Raw genomic sequence first — 26412 nt, forward strand, 5'->3', positions numbered from 1 at the left:
GAACCCTTCCAACCCTAACAATTCTGTGATTCTCTAACTAGTGTGAAACAACACTGAATGACTGGTGCATAGATGAGGGAGGTTTATTTTAAAGCAAATTAATTGCAGCAGAGAGGAGATGTGCGTACGGTTTGGTTATTTTCTGTAAAAGTATAAAAATACCACAAAGAAAATATACGAGGGAAAGAAAGAGATGGAAAGGTTAAAAGTAGATAGTGAAAAGATTACCACCCATGGATCCAGTGATGAGACTTGATTGTTGTAATTTCAACATCCCGTGGTCACAGTCTTGATCCTTTGGGTTCCTTGGGTTATATGCATTCAAGTGAGCGAACACCTAGATCTCTCCCCAGGGAGGAAATTCTTCATGTCTGATGCAACCAGCATTGCATGCACCTTCTTCTTATGGAGAGCTCCTGAAAAGTGTCAGGAGGTGCTTTGGGGTCCTTGGTGGTCTCGATCCCCTTCTCTTGGTTTTGCCCACTCCTTGACCCCAGTTCTGCACCTGCACTGGATGTTGTGTGGTCACCAAGGATGTGAACAGGAAAATGGCACCGGAAAGGTGCTGCTTAACCTTCATACAGCCCCACATCCTGTTCTAACTTGCCTGCTTGAATGGTCATCTGTGTTTGAGGCATAACAATCCATTAACTCCATACTTCTACAGCCGGGCCCGTGGCTCCCAGATGGGACAGGATCCAGGGAGTGAAGCAGGAGCAGGATAATCACTTCCAGTGGGATGTGCCTGTCTGTGTGTTTTGCTGGGGCAGCAGGGCAGACACATAGACAGACTGGAGTTAACAAGTTTTAAGGATGTAGTAAATCAAAATGCTGTTGTATGTTTATGTATACGTTGCCAACGTGGCAAAGGACTCAAGGGTCATATATCCTGTAGCTGAACTATCTTCATTATAATACTAAAAATCACACCTACAGGGTAACAAAACCCTGCCCAGGTGAAGACCCTTTCCCTGAGCATGTACAGAAATTAGCTGAGAGTACATAACCTGTATGGAAATTACTAACCATTTGTAGTACAGGGTTACTGACACTGAACTTCTGTTTATAAATAATGGTGCAGAAAGTCCAGAGGGATGTGCTTGATTTGTGGAATACCACAGAGCACCCAGGCTTGTGCAACCTCTGAAATAAATAAATAATCAATGTCTCTCTCCAGGGTGTAATTATTGGCTTGTTGTACACAGGGTCATGAATCTGATTTTTGCAGACAACAGTAGCTTTGGCTAAAATTGGTGAAACAATCACTCCTTCCAACAAAATAGAAGTCAGAGCAGCAGAGAAGTTGATTTCTTTTTAAAACATGTATATTTAGAACTGTAACGCTTACAATTTCATTAAACAATCTTAGTACAATGTGTTTAATCTAACAGTATATTACAGAACAATGTGAAAAATGATTTAATAGCAAACCATGAAAATGGAATTAATAATACCTGCAGTGTCAAAGTCACTAACTTGTTACCTTTTCCAGTCAAGGAATCCCAGCAGTCATTCGCACTAAATGATGCTTTGGGTTTTATCCAGAATAAAATGGTATGATTTCCACAGAGAAAGGGCATTCCTTCACAGAAAGAAGATGCATAATAAGAACATTTTCAGCTAGCAGGTCTACTTTATACATCTATTTAGACTTCTTTCTTTTTAAATAAAAATAATCATTAAAAAAAATGTTTAGACCAGTGCAGGGTGCCTATTCATTTTTTCAACTTAATTGCTGTTCTTTTTGGAAAGAGGGTTTGTTTTTTATTTCCCCTTTATAATTTAGCAGAAGCTGAGTTTAGAAAAAAATAATAACAATGAATTTGTCTAACAAACAGCTCCTCACTTTAGTTTTACTGACAAGTATTTGACATGGGACAGTTTCCTCTGTGGAGTCTGTTGACAACGCACCATTATAGATCTGCAAGTAGAAAAGGTCATTCTCACATTAAATGCACAAGTTTCAGTATCAGAAGCAGGACATCAGAAGTTGTAATTTTTCCAGTCACAGGTGGATTTGCAACATTCACAAAAATTACACTTTTTTTTTTTACATTTTTTGTATTTACATTTCAGATATAAATAATGAAATTCTTTAAGTTACATGTTTTAACTTTGCTTCACGATTATTCTACATCTGCAAGCTTTCCTATATCAAACCAACCTCTTTCTTTCATCATGAATGCAGAAGTCTGGCCTCTAATCAGTAATAATTACACTAAGCCTTTATGACGAAAGGTTGACTGTTCAAGTATCACATCATACTGAAATTTTTGCCCCAATTTAAAAATTGGGGCAGCAAACGAAGCCACTTGGAAATGGTAATAAAAGAAATTAATCTGGGAACTCAATAAGCCAAATAATTTATTATTAAATTCTATCAATATCTTTCTTTGGTAAGAAATATGCAAGAGGATGACCCAGCCCCCACCCCCCAAAAAAATCATATAATATGTGACATCACAGTGTCTACTCTGTGAAGGAGAAAGCCTCAGAAAATTAAGGAATTTTGTTCAGTTAAGATTGTTTATAGCAGTAGCTCTTCCATGCATCTAAGTATGGAAATGATGGAAGTTTAATATAAAATTGCAATGGCAGGAATTAACAATGATAAAACAAACAAACAAACTAAAATCAAACCAGTAAAGCAACTGTCACACCAGTGAATGTGCTGTTGGATGCTCTGTTATGTTTCTGGCACAAGTGTGGAAAAGCCTGTAAATTATTACATAAAAATTCAAGATTTGGATAATTATATCATCCAACTCTACATTCTAAAATATGTAGGAAGCATGAAACAGATCTCTCAGCTGCCTGACAAAAAAAAATAAAGAAGTGGTCCAAATACTTGGATTTTTTGCTTTTGTTGCCCTGTGTTTTGATGCAGGATGTGACTGAAGGGAGAAAACCCAGTAGCTTACACAAAACATACTAAAGTGGCAATATAAACTAGCTGACACAAGCTTCACTGTACATTTAAATTGATACAATTGTCTGGTGCTTCCATGGCCAGTACACGTCGAGTGCCATAGGTCTCCTTAGAGTTAATGTTACAACGAAGACTAAATCAGGTCATTATCCTTTAAAGTGCTTTCATATCCAGTTTCTAATGGGTTTTTTTGTGTTCCTTGTTTTCCATACCGAGTTGTCACGTGACATTGACTTCCAGAACGTGGTCGTCCTTGCTGGGAATGACAAGGATTTGCATTCCCGTGCTGCTGTTGAAGACCTGACCCGGAGAGAAGGCTTGGAGCCGGGGCATCGGCAAACCCTTGTGCTCCCCGCTGGCTGTGGAATGCAGGCTGCCTCTGCTTCTGATGCTGCTGCTGTCAGCCTGGTCATCCACGTTCTTGTCCACAGACAGGTTATCATTTTCAATCCAGCTATCTGTTTAAAACAAAAAAACCCACAGTTTTATTCTACGGACAGATTAAACAATTTAAAGGATAATTTCAGAGCTCAGACACACAGTCAGTTTATCACCTCTTCAGTTATTGAGCATCTCTGCTGAGGTAACAGTCTGTGCACACTTTTAGGCCAGCAACAGATGTAACAATGAATTTTACCGGTTTATAAGGAAAATTTCAGTAGCATTACTTCACATTTGTCACAGGCCAGAAGGGTGCACACTGGCAGTTCCTGGAGCTCAGCTGACACATGTTGCTTGCACAAGTGAATTCTCACTAAGCTCTGGGACTACTTCACAGTACAGATAAATACTCTGAATGGCTGTGGCAATTTAAACTCTTCATCTCATCTGGTCTACAAGCCACAAATTTTCAGCAGTTCTTTTGTTTCGTACTTAATTCCTTAAAAAACTGGGAAAAAATTTCAAAGCTAATGAAGACACACTAGGTGTCCAATTTACAGGAAATGAAACTGCAGGATTAGAGGGTTATCAAATAGTTTTCACTTGATTATAAATCAAGGAAGAGACAACTTCCATGACAGTGACAACTACTTTTCAAACTAATTTTAAAGGAAATGTAAGCAAACAATGCATTTATTATTCCTCCTCACAGACTGAGGTGGCAACCCAAATTCAAAGTTCCGTTAGAGCAACATTTTATAAGTTTTTTCAAATGAGAACTGTTAGTGAGGGTCAGTAACACAGATACCTATGAGTATCTGGCCAATATATTTCTTGCTTTGCTTTTCTCTTTACACAACAACACAGCAGAAGCAGAGTAATTTCTGTAAGTAGCCACATAGTCAAGAGAGCCTTACCAGCATCAAGTTGCATGGAGTGAGCAGAATGGTGAGGGAGGTATTTAAACAATCTGACATCAGGGAAAGGCAGATTTCCAGCAAACAGCGGCATCACTTCCATGTGGACTTTGTGAGTTGCTCGAGGTGCTACAGGCATAGATATCACTCCAGAACTTTTTCCACAGACTGCCCAGTTACTACTGTTGTCAACAACTGCAAGAATTAAGAGCAAACACTATAAAGATCTTCTGTGAAAAACGGAGAGCCCTTACAATAATTTATTTCAGCATTTTAGCAACATCTAAAAGCCCACCAGCTTTTATGCGTGAAGAGCTGTGCAAGGTAAGAAAACAGCTCTACACAAAAGGGACTATAGTTGGGCCCCAAGCAAGACTCCATTCTGAAGAGCATTTATATTCCACTAGAGGACAGATTAAAGAAAAAAAATAAAATATTCTCAGCCTAGCAAAATGCAAACTGCTTTACTGAGAGCCGTACCCACAATACAAGAACATGTGCCATATAAAGTCTGGCAGATGCCATTATCAAGAAAAGAGTACTGGGGAATTTCCAAGAAAAATAGTCTTACCTTCGTACATAAGTTTTGTTGTGCAATATCCATCTGATTCTGTTAATGCTTCATCTCTGTCAACCTCTGAGAGGTCAACAAGTCGGGTGATTGACACCTCTAAAGAGCAGAGGGAGCCTGTTTTACAGTACTCTGCCCCCAGTGGTGGGAAAATCTCACTTTTCACATGATACAATGTCTGTCAGGAAGAAAACAGTGCTGTTGTCAAGAAAAAAGGGGTGTTTTACTTGTGTTTAAATTGAACTGGACAACTGATACAGTACAAACTTAACTTTACATTTAACAGCCCTATCCTGTTAGATCTTTTTAATGCAAGAATCAGTTACAAGTAATGTTCACTTTATTGTCTTGCTCAGTTTACAAAAATCGTAGAACATAAAATCATGGAACAGTTTGGGTTGGAAGGGGCCTTTAAGACCATGTAGTTCCAACCTCCTGCCACGGGCAGGGACACCTTCCACTAGATTAGGTAATCAAACCAAATTTGATTCAATCTGTTTTTGAAACCAGCAGTTGAGCATACCATTTTTTCCTTCATTTTTGTGCTTCAACTCAGCCTTTCAATGTTCCTAAATGGACACTAATCTTACTATTTAAAATTCTTTTATTAGTTTCTTAGCACCTCCCTTTACAGGAAGAGTAATTCTGAGTAATACAGGAGAACTACTTCACCCCTCTTATGCTCACAGTCCCCCAAATAACACTGCCCACATCAAAGAACTAATTTCCTACAAAATTAAATTTCTACCAAAACCCCCACTGTTTAACACAGCTAGTTCTCTTTAAAAACTCCAGAAAGGTGCTGATACAGATGCCAACAAATGCTTGTTACATGCCAGCAGGTAAACAGACACTTAAAACATTGCTTCAAAGCCAGTTTGCAATAAGCAGGTAGGAAATGCAGCAACACTGAAGACAGACAAAAGGATTTAACCCAATGAAAGTCTTCTCGTGATGCTAATTTTTGCCTAATCATCACAAAGGGTAACAGTGAATTTAGAGATGACATTAAATAATGTTGATATAAGCTCCTATTAATGGAATTTTTTTCTAGCCTATAAACTTCCTAGCTGATCAAAGGAATAAAAAGTTCGTCCATAAGGGGAAAGGAGAAACATTTAAGATAATGGCCTAGAAAACCCTAAATATTTCATTAGAGGAGCTGATCTCAAGCACTACAAAAAACAACTCAGATGCTTTCAATAGCACAGATTTTTTGGAAATTGCAATTTGCTTTGGAGAGCACAGTCTTAAGACAGCAGGGAAAAAGCAGCTCAGTAATCTACAGAGAGTCTCCATGGCACAAATCCAGGAAGATGAAAACATGAAAAAAATTAAACAAGACCAAGAGCAAGTGTTAGGCCCCAACCACATTCCTGTGGCAAGGATATGATTCCACTATATCATACCAGGCTGCAGATGTATCATTCACAAACTGGTTTTCCAATGATTCTAAGCAAGTATTAATCTCATGATGTAAACGGAACTTTCCTAATATATTTCTTGACTTTCCCTTTCCACATATTAGGAAACCCTTTTCAGTTAAGATGTGGTATACTCACAAAAAAATTTTCCACTTGGAATTCATAAGTGAACGGCTTCAGGGTAAGAGACTGTTCTTCAGAGGTAGCTGGACAAAAGCTGACTGAAAACAGGCACTGCAAGGAGAGAGGAAGCTCTTTTGTCCACTTCAATTCCCATACAAAGAATATTGATTGCTTACTGTATATGACCTGAAAGAAAATGTTTAGAGTGTTAGCTCCTTCCTTCCTCTGAAAAACAAGTGGAAATGCACATATATATGTTAGTCTGTTCTGGCATTAACATAGTTTATAAAATTAAATTAAGTAAATCATTAGGGAAATATGCAACCAAAATAACTAGTAGTGATTTTTTTTTCACAACGCACATCCGTTTAAAAGGAGGGATTTCACTGTCAGAATCAAGTGTTTCAAAAGGGAACACTTCACATTCAAACATGCCTGGGAAATATTTTAATCAAAAGTCAAATTTAATAAATTTATTAATATGTCCTTACATACTTTTCCTAGGCACCAAGAATGACCAATTTAATATGTTCAGACAAGGGTGAAAGAAACTTCAAGGTTGCCCAAGGAAGTTGTGGGCACCCCATCCTGGAGGTGTTCAAGGCCAAGCTGGATGGGGCTCTGAGCAACCTGATCTAGTGGGAGGTGTCCCTGCCCATGGCAGGGCATTGGAACAAGATGATCTTTAAGGTCCCTTCCAACCCAAACCATTCTGTGATTCTGTGACAAGGAACTGTTCTGCAACTCAACTAGTTTACAGCTGTATTTAACTGGAACACTGTGTCCACCTGATTTTTTTCCTAAAACCTAATGACAAACTGCAGCCATAAGATGAATACATTAAATGTCAACGGTGATATTACATTTGTATAGCTGTTGTTCAAGCAGGTATATAGTGCTTTGCATGAGATGAACAAGTCTGAAAACTTATCTAATAATCTTTGCAAGTTTTAGAATTATTCTGAGATCTACAGGTGTCGATGCTGTCCAAAGCATCCTTAAGAATCAATTTACTCAGAGAACTACAAAGGTCTGACCTAACTCAGCTATCAGTCTTAATTGTAACAAAATCTACATGCAGAAGTAGTGCTAACAATTTCACTAACAGGAACTTTCCTCTACTTGTCCTGCCAATGAGCTCATAAACCACCAAGTGAATTTTACCTGTTGAGACGCAGGGTTGAGAGGTACCAGCTGCAAATCTCTACAGTCAGCAGAATTTTTTAGGCTGTAGTCTGAAAGCTGGAAACAGAGTTCTGACAAATTCTGAACACAGACTTGCACATATTTCCTGAAAAACGCGACACAGTTTGTTCAATGAAAGCTGAACCGTTACATTGAGAGAGTCCATGTCCATAAAACAAGGCTGTAAAACACCCTCTGTCACAATAAACAAAACCAGATAACTACACAGAAACAGGCTAGCTTGGTTCATCTTGTGGTCTTATTTCCAAAAGAGCTGAAACCACAGATTTGTTTTACTGTCATGAAAGAACACTAGAGGAAATGCACATGCTTCCAGAGGGAAGACAATAAAAGCTCAACTTAAATATATTAAAAAAAAAAAGGCTGCTATAAATATTACTAATGAAACTCCAGCTCCATATTTCATAAGAAGAAAGAAACAATAAATACTTAATGAGTACATTACCGTTTGCCAGCTGACAATAAGGAATGCTTGGCATTAAAAGGGATGCAGAATGTTAATGCAATAATAGTGGAGTAAATCGACCAAGGACAATCAATGGTCACCTAAAGAAAAAAAAGTGAACACAGTTCTTATCCATAATGGTATTTGGCATAAAGATTTTGCTTTTCTTCTCCTTTCTAAGCAAAACTTGTCTCACAAAGTGTCTACATCTAATGCATCCAGAACAGGAAGAAGAAACAAACAAACAAACAAAATCAGTATGTTAAAAACTAATCCGAGAAAATATTAGGTTTTTGTTTGCCTGTGAGTGGGATATGAAATATCAAAGCACCTTTCCCACAGAAACTGGCATACCCAGTTCTGAAGGCTGAAAATAAAGGAAGGGGGAATAGAAGAAAGAAGAAGTAAAAGGACACTAACAGTACCACTAGCATCTTGATACAATAACCTGGTAAAGGTCAGTGTCAAATAAATTGCTATAAGATCTATTACTCACATGTCTTTTTAATACTTTAATATATTAAATTTAAGCTCAAAATATTTAAAAAATATTTAGCGTATATGTCTTTTAATTTGAAGCAGCACATTTGACTGAAGAATTTCTCCTGAGGTGAATGCTGCCATTCTTCCAACTGTAAAGCATATACATTTAACAATGTATTTTATATGCTGTAAAAAACCCAAACTTTTGTCACATCACATTTTAGCAACGCTGGTCTGTGGCTATTCCTTTCTACCCAGCTCCTCACACACAAGGATGGTCAATTTTAACAGGGAGTAACACTGGGAAAGGTGATGGTTTCAAGATCATTTTGCTGTCAGTTGAACAGCTTATTTCCTTACTACTTATTTTATTCACCCTTCATAATAAAAATTAAGAGGAAAAGCTACCTCCAGCTAAATAATGTTACACTACAGCGTTCAGTGCCTCAGCATGGCATACAGATTCTTTGCAAGTGGAAGAAATACCTTTCCCATGAATCAGAAGTGGGAATTTAAAGACCACCACAACACCACACACCACATGCTAAATAAACTCTGAGTGTTAGAACATTAAAACTCAGATTACTAGCCAGGGGAACAGTTGGCAATATATTAAACATAGTGTATCTTTCTGCTTATGTTTACAATTTCTTTATATTTATAACATTTGCTATGATTTTTTGCATGTACATCTTCTAAGGGAAAATAAGTTCCACACAAGCAGTTCCCCATCACCACCACTTCTATTTTGTGAAGTGCTTACCCCTGTGATCAAATAAATTTCAAAATAAATATGTTAAACTGCGTCTTACTTTTTGGTCAACAGTAGCCATGCAGTTGTCTTGTTTCTGCTTCTCTTTGTTTTTTCTGTGATTTTCTTTATTTACAGTATTTTCTTTCTCCACTGCAGATTCTGTGGCTGATGGCAAATACATGACTTCTAGTTCAAATTCAATCACATGATACGCAGGAGTCACTGGCAAACTGATGCTTGTGATCTTCTCAGAAGACTGAATCCTTAGTGATGATTCTGAGATCTTTTCTATAATTGTGTAGAGTGGGAGAAAACAGAAATAGTAGAAAAATATGTGGTGCCATAACCACTTCCTTTGCAAAAACAGCAATGAGCGACCATGTTGTAAAACTCCACAGTAACCTCTTCAAACTATATCTGTATATTTATATAAACAATCTGCACATCTTAAATATAACTGCTATTCACAACTTTGCAGGAATAACACTCTATCCTTTTTAAACAGCCAGAAGGTAACCGTGTTCCATGTAATAGTCCCTTCCAATGTTCAAGAAAGAACTAAGAGGACAATTTGATAACAAACTTCAAACGAGCTAAAGAGCTACTTTATGCCATCATATGACATTTACTGAAGTTTTAACAAAGTCCTGCACCTCCTTGGTCTCATAATTTCACTTAAAGGAAACTTGTATTGAACAAACACAGGCATCAGCATTTTTGGTCATCATCAGCAGTTTCACCATGCCTTCTGCATTTCATCCATGAAAGTAAAATTGTCCAGCTATGTCTGCTGAAAAGTTCATACTACTACTTTGAGGGTGAAAACTTAAGACCTTTCTTGCACTGAAGTACTCAGCTGCAAGTCCCTAAAACTGTCCTTAATAATGACTATTGAAAAAGACAGTGTCAGTGTTCTTAATACTGTAATAAGCACGGGTTTATTTCAGGATTTCCAGGCTTTTAAAGGTTGTTAATTTTTCCTTCCTTGCTTACCCCTGGTGTTGGAATAGATGACTGCCTTGCTCTCGGGGTGGTACAGGATGGGCATGGCGTCCGCGTTGCTGAGCTGCAAAGTGTCCCCGCTCTTCATGGTGTAGTGACCAGTGGTCACTGTGAACTTCACTTTCTGGGGAATGCCAGCCAAAAGGCTGTCTGGAGGAAAAAGCAGAAACTGTTAGCAGATTCCAGCAGATGGTTACAATGCACTGCTAAGGCTCACTAGCAGACCATTCATCACACATCAGGATAACTTACAAGTGAGGGGTTTTGGTGTTACACAACACATTAAACCCAGCTCAGATATCTCTTGTGGGGAAACCAGTGGTTAAAGTTCAGTGGCCAAACCCACTGTATCTTGGATGGCTTAGAAGAGCTGGCTCACACCCTGTGTAGCTCTGGCAGCACAGAATTCAGTGAAATACAATAACCCCAAAGAATTCAGTGAACATTTTAAGTTCTCCAGGTTGTAGACAGCTTTGTGTTTTTGCACCTGTGATGCCAGTCATACTCACATGTTGTATTTACATAATCAACCTAACAAGAATGCCAGAATGCACGCAGGATCACAACTACCAATTTCACAGGGGTAGCTAATTTGATTAATGCCCAAATGTCCTTCCATCACCCACACTCTGGAAACCCTTTAACTGGAATGACAGCACAAAATGCATATTAACTCCTCAGCTGCCACACTGAAAACACAATCACTATCAACTTCCATTTATAAACTTTGATAAACTCTACAGCAAGTAATGTTCTGCTGGCCCCGAAAGCAATGGATGTATTTAGTATTCACTTTTAATAAGTTTTTATTATCATCTCTAGTAGAGAATACCAGTTCTTACATATTTCTTGTAAGTACCAAAGGGACTGTAGAGTCATGTTAGGAGCAATTTATTCACAGAAAGGGTGATTAGACATTGGAATGGGCTGCCCAGGGAGGTGGTACCATCCCTGGAAGTGTTTAAGGAAAGACTGGATGTGGCACTTAGTGCCATGGTCTGGCTGACAAGTCAGGTGGTGTTCAGTCACAGGTTGGATAATCATCTCAGAGGTCTTTTCCAACCTAATTGACCCTTTGATCACAAACCAACCAAATAACGAGCTCAGTAAAAACATTTAAATATTTAAAAATTTAAATATTCACTTCTAACCAGTGTGGCAGCTCAAATCATACCTGATATTTAAGTGCCACAACATGTTCAAATTTATGTTCACAAGTGACACCGCAAGTCCAGAGCCAAGCACTGGAATGAGTTGTTGAAAACTAGCCATTATTGACAGGACACGACTAACGGGTAATTTTAAAAGCAAGAATATATTTTACACTCAAAACTAAGAGGAGGGAAAATCTGAGTAATACTCAGGCCAGAAAACACTTTAGTCCCACAGGAGGGCAACAGGAATGATCAAAACAACTCCAGCACAGCAGCTGTTACCTACCAGTCATGGGCTCCACTTTCAGCTGGGGCTCCTGGGAATACACGTCGTACTGCACAATCGGGTAAATGTGCAGGAGGACAAACTGTACTTTTCCCACTGAAGTGCACAGCTGCCTGAGCGTGTATGTCCCAGGTTCTTTGGCCTTGGAAGAAAACATTGCAAGGGATTTTTTTCAGTTCAGGAAATACTTCTAGAACAAGCCCCTCTGCTAAAGAACAGCTCATTTTTTTACCAGGTGCTTTGAATTTGTAAATTAAAATGGCAGATTTGTTTTTCTGAGTAAATGAGAAGATTTTCACAAAGGAGCACCTTTTGCCCCATTAAGATGCAAGCTCGAGAGTGCTTGCTAAATCAAGAAAAAACAACATAACTAAAAAGTACTGATAATGAGAAAAACTAACATAGCAGCTCTGCTGTCAATTTGTTATTTTGGGGTGCATTTTGTCTTGTTTCTTGGTTGGTTCTTCCTCCCCTCCCCCCAAGTGTAACATACATGAAAAAATAATTTTATTATGAAGTACTTCAATGATACTTCTACTTATTTGGCTAATTCATAAAAAAAATAATAAAATCCTACAGTTCTTATATAAGGCACACCTTTCAGCTCAAGCTATTGATTTTATACATTCCCCTGAGTGGAAGTTCACAAAAAGTAGTACATACATCTTTAATTTAAAACTCTTCCCTTAGTCTGAAAAATGGGATTCAGGATGTTTTTTTATAATATAAAAAGCACATCTGTAACATCTGCTAGCACATTTATTCTTGATTCTATTTGCTCTTAGCTACTACTGCTAGGGAATGGGAAGTGTTTTCTTTTTTCATGGGCCACTTTACCAAGTGTAATATGTAAATACCAATGCTGGCTATAATTAAATCCAAATAATAAGTCTAGAAGTTAAAGAGAAAAGCTGTAACAACTCAACATTCAAACCTCACACAGTTATTAACATAGCAAATCCTGACTGAAATTCAGTATTATGCATTTTGACATTGAAGTCACTACATTTTGGCCCTTAAACACTTTATAAACAGAAAAGCATGAGTGAAGTCTTTCATGAGATATACACATACTTTAAATCTTAACATGGGGTGAGAATATTGGTCTAAAGAATTTAGACAATGCCTTCTGATCTCTTTTAAAGCTTGAAAAAAAATACTGGAAGACTGCTATCAGCAGAAATAATGCTGATCATCAGTCTAAGATCTACAGAAAGAATCAAACTCCCTCTGCAGCACAGAAGCACAGTCATTCCTGTTTCTGCAGAAGTAGTGCAGTTAAGCATTACTGTAAGAAAATTTAGAAAACAAGCTGTCAGCAGCTTCTATCCTCTGGCCAGCTATGTAATCCAGTAGAAGTGACACAGTATATTACTACAATGACAATAGATTTTCAGTAAATATTTTGTGAATACTGCAGCTCACATTTAGAGGAGGTTTCATCATGTTATCTAGCAATACACTGTTGAAATTATAACCTGCTCAGATTTTCCCTTTGAGGACAGGTAAGTCATGCTTTAAATAACTGTGTTGCAGGATTCACCCTGAGCAGTCTTCCCATGCAAAGCTCTTTTCTTGAACAGAAGGTTGGGAAAATAGGGAAGTTTTAAGTGTAAAGCTGTCCACCTTCCAGTAGCCACCAGATGCATGGCAGAGCCAGACAAATTTAAAGCAGAGCTCTGTCTAGCTTTTCATCCATATCTCTTCTCCTGTTGTTTCAGATCCCACTAAGCCACAAAGCCTGCTCAGAAAAGTCTCTAACAGCTTTCTTCTAGTAATGCTCCTTCATCTGAAATCCTGTTCTACATGCATGTTAATTTATTTTACAGAAAACTGTATTTCCAGCCACTGAGACCTCTGACATATCCAAATCCCATTAACTTGTCCCAGTCCTTTGAAAGGTTGAGAAACCTAAAAAATTTAGGTCACTAGGAAGTTCAAATGACATTATTGTCATTTCATGTTGTATCATGAGGGACTTGTGCTCAGCTTCCACCTTGAGATATCTGCTACAGCTTTCTGCCCCAGCACTGGGGGAATGGAGAGGCAGAGTATGTGAGACTACAGAAAGCTTCACCTTCACTCTAAACAAAGTTCTATGACAAGACAGAAATTAAAAAAAAAAAAAAAAAAAAAAAAAAAAAAGAAAAAAGAGAAAAGGATAAGTTAACATCTCAGGTGTGGAGCACCTAAATATGCTAAAAATACTGAAGAAATCCCCTGTCCAGCTCTGTCTAGTTATCAGTTTTTAGGCATCAGGAGTAAATATTCTCTTATTTCAAAATTTTTTTATAAAAGGACAAAAATGGGACCACAGTTAATTTAAACCAATTAGAAAATGCCAAAGCCAGCAGGCATATGTAGCATGTGTGACTGCAAAACACTTTTTCTCTTCACAGCATCCATACTCAACCCAATACAGAGGCTTGATAACGCTCAGAAAATGAAGTAGCTACGAAAAACCTGTCACATTCCTCACTGGCCCATCTCATGTTAATCACTCAGATGCTGCACTGAATTTCTCAGTGTTTTCTCACTCAAATTTTCCCTAAACTGATGTTCATTACTGTAGCATTGAACTCTACAAAATACTTCCCTATGAAGGGTTACAGAGGTGGGCAGAGAAAGTAAAGAAACCCAAAGAACAGAACAAGATGATCATTGAGGCCAGAAGCCCCCACTCCTCGAATGCCAAAGGAATGGTGAAGTCTCACTTTTGAAAATGCTTGGCATCTCACTTCCTAGGACTAAGTCAGCAGGTAAATGCCTTTCCCATTTCATTAAAACAAGCAAACAAACCACAAAGTGCAAGGCCACAGAAGGAGGGGAAGTTAAAAAAAAAACCAACAAACCCACAAAAACAAGCAAACAAACCAACCACAACCACCAGGACTGGCACTCAGGGCCTGCCAATTTCCAATTTACTGGGCATGTAGTAGTAATGCAACGTGAACAGAAGTGATAAGCACTACTGTCCTTAAATATTTCAGCAATTACTGGGAGTACTTAGCTTGCTGGGGGAAGAATGGGAGGAAACAAGGATTACTCCAAGTATTAAGCTGACTCAGAGTGTATGTGTAAATTGGAAATGGAGGAAGTTTCATATCCAACACTATATGGCAGAAGTAGGACTGTAATCTAATTTCTGAGGGTGGCATTTAGAGTGGTGACACTCTATTTTCACATTTGTTCATGCCAATTTAGTCTTCCTGTATCAGAGAATCCGCATGTTCTTGTCTTCTCCTTTCCTATGTGAATAAGATGACTAATGGGGGAAATTTTAATTCTAACATCTGAATTCAAACATTTGTAGCTGAGCTTAACTTTGTCACACTTCTTGCAGGCAAGTTTATCACATCTATCAAGTGAAAAAGTATTCTGCCACCCTCTGCAGTGAAGAACAGGCTATCAACCAAATTTAACCACACAATCACTTATTAAAGGGCTGGAAAAAGGACTTCCATCAAAATTTTTAGACATTATTCTGAATGAGCTCCACAGTGCAGGCAGACCTCATGAGCAGTACATTATATTGCACAGGAATTTATCAGTTTAATTTTTGGCAGCAATAATTGAGATGTTTAAGTTTTGGAAGGCTGACTCAAATTATTTCAAATAAAAGAGTCATCTGTAAATTTCAGCATAAACACCACAGCGTCCTTTCCAGGGATTCTGTGGAATGAAGGTGTAGAACAACAAAAGGAAAGCCATGAGGGGAATGGATCATCCAAGTGTAACAGGAAGCAGCACAGGTACCACCTGCCAGCACTAAGCTATTCCTCAGCCAGCATTTTTAGTTCTTCTTTCACAAGTGCTACGTTCACCAAACTATAAAAAACGTACCTGAATACTGAATGTTATTTTGTTGTCCCCTGGTTCCAGTATTAAGTTGCTGCATTTCAACACGTGAGCCCCATCTTCCAAAGTCACCCCTGAGGGCATGTCCAGCGAGCTGCTGCTCTCTTGCCTTCGCAGGAGCATGTGCACGTTTTTGCAGATAATTCCTGCTGTGTTCAAAGAGTTGTCCGAGGGACTCCTTTCATACATTTCATAAAGCTCCAGTGCTGGCAAGTTGTTTCTTGACAAAGGAAAGCCTGCAATTTCGTTTGGAAAGCTGATAACACCGTTGGAAGTTTTGTGCTTCGTGAGCCACTCAGCTGTTTTCCTGTAACTGTTTTTTTCAATGCTGAAGTGAACATGGATGGCAATCTGATCCACTCGGACAGGGATGGGCATCTGGCTCAGCAAAGTCAACTCAATAGACAACTTTCCACCCACATGGACAACAGCATTTGGAGGGTCAAAATGTAGAGTTTTCAGTTGTGCGAAGGAGTGCATAGGCAATATAACCTTCTGACCTGGAAAGACAAAACCAGGGATGTTATTATTCTACAGTGCTGCTGGAGCTCAGCAAATCTTTTCTCTTATAAATTTAACCCCTAGAATTAGGTGGATCAACATTTCATGATGAATCATTTCACAACAAATCAATACTTCAGTATTTTTATCTTGCGTGAGACTTAAAGGTGCTGAGATTTGTTTTCTAACAGTTACTTAAACTACAGCTTCAGCTGTTAAAAAGAACTAAATTAAGAGAGATTGTCCAAGCAGAAGTTGAACATTTCACTACTATGGAAAGTGTTCTAGATGAACAGGGGAGCATAAAGTGACAAACTTCCCAGAGCATAAAAATCAAGACCAAGTATAAGGTTAAGAAACTATTAATCAGGCTGGTGCCTTCAGTCAGCAGCTTTACCACACAAGGAGTTTTCATTCTCTTTTCTACATTCTGAAACCAACACTAAGGCAGTACCAAACCTTTACTAAGAAGCAAGTCTAAAAGAACATATTACTTTTGGTACATCCATTCATCAAGAAAAATGTCTGCATAAAAATGAACAGTCTTTATATCTACAGGAGGAATTCCGTATGAATTTGAATTATGATTAGTATCTGACAACAAGATATTACTGAAGCAGCATGAAGAATAAAGAGAAGATGGACAAAGTAATAAGCTGCAAGTGGATGGGTACAGATCTAACATCAAAATCCCAGAGGTATCATCACAGAGCTGCCACCTGCACGCCAGCAATGAGAGAGAAATGTAAATCAGCAATTGAAATAACCCAACACACAATAAATTAAGAACTGTCAAATCAGAAAAACATGACTGAAGGAAAACAAAGTACTCAGAATGAAAATGTTAATTACTCTTTCATCTTTGACTACTCTTAATTATCGCAGTATTGTAAATGTTTTGGAGATGACATGTAAAGAACCATGTTGGTTCAGAAGTTACACACAAGGTGATGAACCCAGTCAGAAAAAGCCTCCCAATCTACTTTCAGGGAACAATCAGATCAGAGCAGCTTAAGTTTTAAGTATTTAAGAAGCAGACTTACCTTGGTTCTCTATTTGCTGATTGGCAAAATCTAGTATTTCTTGGCAAAAGCTTTTGCGTTCATCTTCTGTTAAGTGATTATCACCAGCTAATAGGCTGCTTGTTTGAAGATAACTAACAAAGTTAAGGAAACATGAGGTACAAACCTAAAACAATTAGAAATTTGACTGAAAACAAAACAATTCAAGTACTGCTTTTCTAGTCTTTAAAGACAAGACCTGATGTTATCATCACCAAACTCTTCCACTAGGAGAGAATCAATGGAAGATTTACTACCACCTGAGAGCATTGCAGAATCTCAATATTACCTCTGCAGACCTACTAAAAATATGATCCATTATTAACCTGTGCAATCTTCTCCCATCTAAAATGATTAGTGAGCACAGAAAATTCATTACTTGACTATTATAAATGCTGCATGCAAGTTAAAGACCCACTGTCATGCATTACACTGCCCAACACTTAGCACTAAATAACCTGAGTATTCGATTTTATTCCAGTTTACTTGGCGGAGAATCTGCCAGCAGTTGTAGCATCACTTACCATAACTAAGTCGTAAGATATTCTTTAAAATTTTAAGTGCTGGGGATACAAATGATCACTTAAATATTTAGCTAAGAATGCAATATTACTGGCTCAGATTCTTTAGGAGCATTTGCACTGAAGCAGAAAAATTTAAGAGAGTTTAAAAGTGATGTAAGAATTTGCAAAGGAGGCCGATATGTATAATGTCTGTCTAGTTCTAAAAACACCCAAACAAACAAAAACCCAGCACAACAGAACAAACCCCAAAATACACCTGTGGTATCTGCTGAGCTAAAGACAAATTTGACATTATCCATGATGCACAACTCTCTAGAGCCTGGAGTTTAAAACAGAGAGCAGCAGCCACATGCAAAAGGTGTTAATTGAACCAGACATTAAAAAAGTAAAAATGAAAAAGTAAATAACCCAACTGTCCCCCAATGAACAGCAACAATGGAAACATGAAACAGCTCAGCTGTCTGATGTTTGGCACTCTTTACTATTAAATTAAAGTTAGAGATTCATCAGAAAAATAATCCCAAGCATAATTTTCTCCAGTCGTGATTTTTTCTGGCTCTGCCTTTCAGAGGATACTTTTCTATCTGCCCGAGGTGTTTCTGACATTCAGCCAGCTGCTTCCTCGTGTGCGTGACGAGCAACGCCCAGCCCTCAGCAAGGTAAGTTTTCAGTGCTCCCTGAAGATAGACTTCTGCCTTCTGTGGGCCCTTCTTCCTCCTTTAAAAATAAAGAAACGAGTAGAAAACATATAAGAACCTTCGCAGCCGTGAAAACTCTCTAAGCCTTTTCTAAAAGTGGCCATGGGAGAGGAACACTGCACGTTAGTGCAGGACAAGGTGCAGGGAACAGTTTTGATCTTTATTTTGCTGGTAACTATGGGCCTGCCTTTGTGCAATTCACTTAAGCAAGTAGAACTGCAATCAATGTCAACGAAAGGCTTCATATACAGATCTATCCCAAGTCAGAGCAAATGAGACAAAAGCCATCTCAAGCTTCTGACAGTGAACTAAAACTACGCTTACTCGAAAATTTTGAAGCAGAAAAAATGCTTCAATGAAAATATCATTTTATCCCCACGCAGCAATTCTGTGGTACCCTTCAAACCTAACATTATTCCTTCCCCCAGGTGAAAATTTAAGTTAATTCAGGAGAATCTGTTGCAACTAGAAGATCAGATTGCTTCAGTGAACATAGGTGAGAAGCATACCCAAACACGTTTTCCCAAAAAAGCACTTAGGACTCCCAAAGTCTTCTAAATAAGAAAAATAAAAGGAAACAGAAAAGCAATGCAGGAGGTTTCCTCAGTGGATTTTAACAGGGATAAACACAAAAAATATATTTGGAAATTAGGAGTCACTAGGTTTCACAGTGAAGGAAACAAACATTTTTGCAATTGTAACCTCAAATATGAAACTGATAACTCTCCAAAAACATGTTTTCTGGCTTTCTTAGGTATATACAGATACAAATGTAGTTAAGATAACTTTGCATTTACTATAGCCTGCTTCCTAATGTGGCTTCTGACTTGTTTCAAAATTTATAGTTATTGCTTTCCCACCACATCCTGTTGCCCTTTTCTCCCTAGAAGAAGAAAGAATCAGGCTAAAGAACATGGGGCAATTAAAGGTAAAAGTTCAAAATCATGAGGTGATATAAAGAAACTGCTAGTACTATTTTGCTTTTTTTTTTTTTTACTGAAATACAGCCTGAAAACAGGGTTTGTTTGCATTTTAAAAAATACTTTTTACAACTCCTGTTCAAATACTGTGTAGTTTCCTCAGGGATAATATTCAAACTTTTCAGAGCTAGTGCATTTAAGACATTTTAAACATTCATTTACATATAGAACTCTGCCAGGTCCTTTCCCACAAGCTTAGCTGAGCGAATTCTTCCAATATTTGTGTACATTTCAATGGTGGCATGGGACAGATCCTGTTTAAAAGAAAAGAAACTATTATAAGCTTTATATATTTTTAGTAGCTATATGGTATTTCATACAATCTCATAGCCAGTAACTAAATTACTACAACAAAATGCCCAGAATGAGTCACATTTGCCCTGAGCACACAATACAGAGCAGCTTGTAACAGGTCACCTTCATGTTTTCTACAGCTGGTCATTATCCCATAGCTGTATTGTAAGTAGCAGAAGTAAAAAAAAGCCTATTAAAATCAGATAAGGCAACTCAAACCCACCAAAATAATAGCTGAGAAGCAGTTCCAAGCACTTATTTACATTTGAATGCTCCTGTCTCTTTTTGGAAAGCACCTTTTTCTCAGTGACTATCTGCCATTAGATTATCATTGCAGGATTTTGTGGTGTATCATTCCAGGATACATCACAGCAGAACATATTTACAACAATATTAGAGCTTTCCCCAGAGCCTCACAACTAATACTTCAAAACCAAATCCACCACATACAGACCATGGTACGTGATTCTTTCACTAAATCTGCACATATTGCCATTAGGTATATGGAAGTAAATTGTATTTAAACATACAATTAAATGCAACATGCTAAGGTTATAATCACAATAATTGTTTTCACGAGAGTGCCTTGAAGGAATTTTGCTTGCAGCTATGCAATCCCAAATTGAAGTTTATCACTCATCTTTAAGCTTAACCACACAGCATCTGTATGTCACCTTCCTCACCTTGCCCTAAGCTGTAATAACAGCAACAAACCCTTCTCACAAAATCAGCAGTTACAACACACACTGTATTCAACCACTAAACTTTTTCCTCAAGTAATCCCTGGGCAGATAAATAAATACACATCACATTTTGACAGGACAAGGGGGAATGGCTTCAAACTAGAGAAAGTAGGTTTAGGTCAGGTATTAGGAAGAAATTCTTTACTGTGAGGCACTGGAACAGGTTGCTCAGAGAAGTTGTGGCTGCCCCATCCCTGGAAGTGTTCAAGGCCAGGTTGGACAGGGCTTGGAGCAACCTGGTCTAGGCCCTGCCCATGGCAAGGGGTGGAACAGGATGATCTTTAAGGTCCCTTCCATCCCAAACCATTCTGTAATTCTATGATCATATTTATAAACCTGCAGCCTCTTCTGACTATCAGCAGCCTTCCAGAGAAGCTCATTCTCCTTCACTTAGTGTATTAAGAAATACTCTACCCTTCAAAACAAATCCCTTAAGAGCTTCCAACAGCCTAAATATTTTGCAGAGTACCTATCAGAAAACATATGTTCCTATGGGCAGGAAAATGACCTAAGATGAGCTCTTTTTCAGGCCATTTTAGATGTTTCTTGTGGAAAGCCTAGAAAAATCACTTTTTCTTCATTTAAGAACTTACAGCAATATCCTACAATGACTTAAGTGATTGATCCTTAACAGATTAGTATAACTAGAGAAGTCTTTGACACTAGCTACACATACAAATGAAAAGCCATGTTTCCCCAAAATTAAGGTACAAGCCAACATGCTTGTAGAAGTTTTGAGAGTCTTAAAAAAAGATTCTGAGGTTGTTGCATAAGACCAGCCATTGAATGAGAACAAAGCCCTTTCTGGTAATAAAAGCTCATCACTTCTTGCTTTCAACATCTCTGAAAAGTTGCATTTTACTTTCCAGAATCATTAGAATTTTAAATGCAAATAAATTATCTTAGCTGTGCCTGGAAATGTTAACTAATTCTATGTTCTTCTCCACTAAATAAATAGATATAATATTATATAATCAATATTAATAATAGTAGTAAGTATAATATTAAGTGTTAAATACTAAACAAAACCCGATCATTTATAGTGTATCAGATATCTGAATTTCTGTTGTATAAAACTGCAGCCAGAAACAGAAATGCCATTTTTTCCACTGATGTCCCACAGTTAGTATAAAAAAAAAAAAAAATCAGCAGTATAACTGTAACCATGTAACACCCATTGCAAGATGCAAGCCTAAAGCATTTAAAAGGCAGCTGAAGTCACATATCAATATTCCTCTGGAAAAAATTCAGTTAATTCTGAATTTGGGATAGCAGAATATGATAGCCATGACATTGGCTTTTTTAATATCTAAGTATACATACTTACAGATAATAACCTCTAGCTCAGAACTGTAAATATTAAAGTTAATGCAAATATTTGAAACTTGGGGCCTGTACAGGGTTCTGACTGTAAAACAAATCAGCCTTGTTGCCTTCAGTGTGCAAGGAATAACCTTTGATACCAAAATATGGAAACAGAGATTTATGTTCTCAATGTATCTTCTCAGGTTTGAAAATTTTAGCCCCGTTCCATCTACAATGTAAGTACACAAAACTAATGTAAATAAGCAAAAGTCATACTTACTAAGTAGTGTTTTTCAAAAGCTTCTACAGATGATAAGGCCTCTTTAAGTTTCTTGTAAGGGCTCTGTGATGCATTGGCTTTAGAAGAGAGCAGAACAAGAGGTGTCACTTACAAATACATTCTTAGAACAGCCTGCCTGCATCCCACCCCACCCCATCCCTGCTTTTTCTTCAGTACAAAGTGGAGAGAAAACTTAAAATTAATTTTATGTGGAAATGTCACTAACACTTGGAGACAGACCATGAGTTTCTTTTCCCCAGGCTCTAAAAAAAAAAGATCTAGAAAGGCTGTTTCATGTGTACATGTGAGTGATGTTCAGGGCAGCAGGGCAAAGGCAAGCAGCAATACAGTAACTGCACTAACTTCTCCACATTTATTCAATGTACAACACACAGTTCCACTTAAATACCATATCATGGCAAAAGTAATACTCTCACAGCTCCCCACTGCTGCATTTATAAATCAGCATGACAGAAGTATATTGTGATTTGAAGACATTTTACTACTTTAACCAATGTACTTCAAAGGAAAATGGTTAACAAGACCAAGGTTTTTTCTGAAGTAGCTTGCTCAGTTTATAGGTCTTTGTCAGTCTAAATACATGTCAATATTTTAGAAGAAAAAAGTCCCCAATTTAAGTAACCACAACTGGCACCATAGCACTGAATTAAGATTCATCATACCTCCAAGGGCAAGTGAAGCACCAACCTGTCAGCTAATGCTTTAAAGATACTAACTGTTGTAGCATACTTAACATCTGAAAGCTTCTTCCCATCAGAAATATCTTGGAGAGTGACAAAATCCCCAAGGAGTAAATAAATGTTATTGTTCAGCCACTCAATACCACTTAAATAATATCACTTTGTAGCTCCAGCTGCAGGTTATGTATTTGCATCAGATCAAGGATGCTCCATTTGTTTTTCAAATAATTTTATTTTAAATACTTGTCTGAAAGTATTAAAACCTTAATTCAGGTCTGGCACTGTTCAAGACCATTTACCTAAATGCTGGTAAATGGAGCATTAACGGAAAAACTTGTACTTTCAACAGTAACAAGATGCATCGATAATTTAAAATAGTAGACACACATTAGAACTTTATCTCTTACAAATTCTTTTATCAATGTGTATATATATATATATGTATGTATACCTGGAAATTCTTTTTACTAATGTATTTATATGCTCTGCATTTGAGACAATGTCAGTTCTTGGAAGGAATTCCTGGTAGTACCTGTTTCAGGGCGTTCTGCTCCCAGCCCTGCTAAAAGATCCACAGTTCTGTTAAGGTCTTCTGAATTGGGTCCCTTCTCTGACACGAGTCCACACAGGTAACCCAGAGATTTTAACTATAAGAGAAACCACATGGTTGAATTCAATAGGCTATAAAATCAATATAAAACTCCTTTTATTCTATTACATCATTCCTACAATACATTTCCATTGCTTTCATATTATGCTGCCTGTAGGGTCTGTGTTAAAGTTGCTTCATGGGTGGAAAGTAGAGAAGCTTCAAAAGTAACTGTTATTCTCACAGTAGAAATCAATTTATTAAAGAATTAAATTGCATATAAGTTACTGACTCAAATATTGGAACATGTGCACATACACACATGTTCCTGTATGCATAACATCTAATCTGAATAAATCCTTCTGTTTTTCCACATAAAGATAGATAGAGCTTGAGATGTTTGGCAGTTATGACAAGGATTACTTCTAATAACTGTGTATGCATTTTTGAAAGCTATATAACCAAGAAATGCAGGCAGTCTCCAGTATACTGAGATTAGACAGCTTGCAAATTCACCTCAAGTATTGTATTCAGGTGAAAACCTTCCTGAAAAAGAGATTAGCACAGCTAACAGTGTTAACAGAGTTAAATACCATAAAACCCCTTGCAGACAGCAGCTGGTTCTCCTGACACACAGGAGGCAGAAGAGGATACTGTCTTAAAGAAGTTCAGATCTATTGGCCATTTGGTTAATTCACTCAGAATAATCAACTACAAAGATAAGCCCATAAAAGAATAAAGGTCTCAGTTTGTCATTACACCATAAAAAATGGGGATGGACATTAACTTCTTTTTTTTGAATTTATTTTAAGCTCCACTTGATTTTGTCACTAGTTGCTCAATGTCTGTCATTCAGTCCGTTCCACCTTACTGCTACTCATTATCCTAAAATTATTCCCTTTACCCTTTGTGTTAGAAAAATGATGAATGGGAGGAACATTTCCAACTCTGACACATCTCTTCCATAGAAACATCTAAAGAGCATGGGAAGAATCTGATGCAGTCATTGCCACTTCAAACAATCCTTTGCTTCCTTTATTCTGATCACACCTCCAATCCTTTTTCTATTTTTAAAAAATAACTCTTCAGGGTGAAATTGTCTTTCTCTGCTTTTGCAATAAGGCAAGGACCTCCTAGGGTCAGTTAGGGGATTCTTAAGTCTACTGGAATATAAGCAAACTGTGATTAAAACAAATAGAAAATATTCTACAGACTATGGAAACAAGAGGATGAGCACACATTTGTCTTCAGAAACATCTACACAGACCACAGTATGCTATTTCAGTAGTTTCTGCAGTTTACCTTCTTTCTAAAATTTTTTTCAGCAGTAGCAACCTTAGACATCAACTCTTCCATAGAAACAGAAAAAGTAGAACTTGAAAAGGCATTTGTGTAATTAGGGTAGCAGCTTAACCAAACTGAAAAGGTCGCTTCAGATCATTTATGGTTAAGAGGTGGTAACTGAAAAATTGGAAATTATTTGCCTCTTTCACAAGCTGACAAGGGTAACACCTTCAGTGAAGTTGGGGGTCTATTACTACTGTTCTAACATACTGAAGAAATAATGCACTGTGTAAACAGATGGCTGGAATCTCTATTTATAATGGTAAATGCATCCAAAGCAGGGCAGCTTTTCCTGCTGTAACTGAAATTCACAAGCTCTTTCTCTCAGTCAACATGGACTGAGCTCCTTATGGAGTTTAATCAAAGTAGTGATTAATTATCAAACTCATGGTGAGGAAGGGGAGGACAGAAAAAGAGGAAAACACACCCTTGTTATTCCACCTGACAGTGGAAAAAGTCGATATAAAACTGGGTGTCTCACCTGGACTAGACTCAAGACAACATACAGAACCCCATAATAAATTCCATGACAACAAGTGCAAAATCTCTTCCATGCAAACAAATTTTCTACTTCAACACTGTAATACCACTGTTTGCTCACCTTCTCAGTGGCATAGCTCCATAAGCCAACCGTGTGGGAAACATTTGCATCTATTTGAGCCCTATCACAGCAGCCTTCTATCCTTTGTAAGACTTCCAAACAACTCAAAAACACCCAACAATCCAAAGCTCCGGGAGGAACCGAGACCTGAAGACAAACAGATAAAATTAAACTGGGAAATAAACATTAGTCAGATGAGAAAATACTTCAGCAAAATGCTTTTCTTGATGCTACACAGCAGAACCTTTTGGAAGAGCTTAACTCTAAGAACACACAAAGCACAGGCCAACTCTCACTGCCTCCTGAATAATTTATATCTTTCAGTTCATGAAACAAGGACAGCTAAGCAACTAAAGAGTGATTATATTAACTAGATTTGATACATTCATCAAGATGAAAGAGAAGAAAAGGAAGACTAATAGGTACTAGTACTTATTCCAAAAGTTTGAAAACTAAGCCTAAGGAAAACAGAGTTAGGAAAAAATTCTCTAAATAAACTACTACTTTTCCAAGGAGACATCAGTTCTAACTGAGACTGAAATAAAAGTACACTAAGAGTTAAAAAACCTGAAAAAACAAATTAGTTTAAGTTTCCTTCACAACAGTAAGTTTATTCATCAAAGACATCTATGATGGACAACTAATTAAAGAATGGAGGTGAAAACAAACAAATAAACAAACACATACAAAAAGAAAAAGACAGGAGAGTGACACTAGAACATTTTCAAGAATCAAGATAAAACTAAGCATAACTAAAGATCTAGAATATGATCCCAATAATGGTGTCTCAAAACTCTGTTCATAAAAAATGCAAAAATATTCCTTTTAGAAAGATTATGGAAGTCTTGAAATGCATAATAAACTAGGTGACTAATGTGATAGGAAAGTTCAAAGTACAAGCAGAATGCATTTGAAAAAATAATAAAGATCTGAATTCTGAAAGAATTTTAAGGAAGATAAAGACAATAAGAACAGCGAAGTTTAGATTTCTGCTGTGTGTTCTGTGGTGCCAAGCCATGGTAAGGGATTTGTCCATACTAAGAAAAAGGATCCCAACAGTGATAACTACATGCTGTGCACAAATAAGTGTCACTGTCTCACAGTCTCAACACCTGCACTCAGTTTGGATCACCACAGCATGACAAAACAGCTGAAATAAGAGACAATGCAGAGAAAAGCCCCAAACACTGAGGGCACAGGACAGACTTGGGGTAGAGCAAAAAGGGGAACTGTAGGAAGTACATTCCAAGATTTAGAA

At 37.6% G+C, this 26412-nt stretch overlaps 1 protein-coding gene across 1 annotated transcript in view; it reads right to left on the reverse strand.

The window, feature by feature from the left end:
* Window positions 1-1307: 1307 nt before the first annotated feature.
* Window positions 1308-26412, reverse strand: part of TRAPPC10 (trafficking protein particle complex 10) — a 42110-nt gene continuing 17005 nt past the window's right edge. The window contains exons 8-23 of the mRNA XM_027688936.1: window positions 25155-25301; window positions 23153-23267; window positions 21920-21996; window positions 19460-19551; window positions 18196-18336; window positions 17078-17190; window positions 15519-16033; window positions 11676-11817; window positions 10227-10385; window positions 9292-9521; window positions 7997-8097; window positions 7510-7636; window positions 6361-6531; window positions 4799-4976; window positions 4228-4422; window positions 1308-3387 (exon numbers count right to left, since the gene is read on the reverse strand). Coding sequence (XP_027544737.1) covers window positions 3149-3387; window positions 4228-4422; window positions 4799-4976; window positions 6361-6531; window positions 7510-7636; window positions 7997-8097; window positions 9292-9521; window positions 10227-10385; window positions 11676-11817; window positions 15519-16033; window positions 17078-17190; window positions 18196-18336; window positions 19460-19551; window positions 21920-21996; window positions 23153-23267; window positions 25155-25301 — 2742 coding nt within the window. The 3' untranslated portion in view covers window positions 1308-3148. The remainder of the gene's footprint in view (window positions 3388-4227; window positions 4423-4798; window positions 4977-6360; window positions 6532-7509; window positions 7637-7996; window positions 8098-9291; window positions 9522-10226; window positions 10386-11675; window positions 11818-15518; window positions 16034-17077; window positions 17191-18195; window positions 18337-19459; window positions 19552-21919; window positions 21997-23152; window positions 23268-25154; window positions 25302-26412) is intronic.

The sequence above is a fragment of the Neopelma chrysocephalum genome, unplaced genomic scaffold (assembly GCF_003984885.1).
Source record: "Neopelma chrysocephalum unplaced genomic scaffold, ASM398488v2 Primary Assembly neopelma1_76, whole genome shotgun sequence".
NCBI lineage: Eukaryota > Metazoa > Chordata > Aves > Passeriformes > Pipridae > Neopelma > Neopelma chrysocephalum.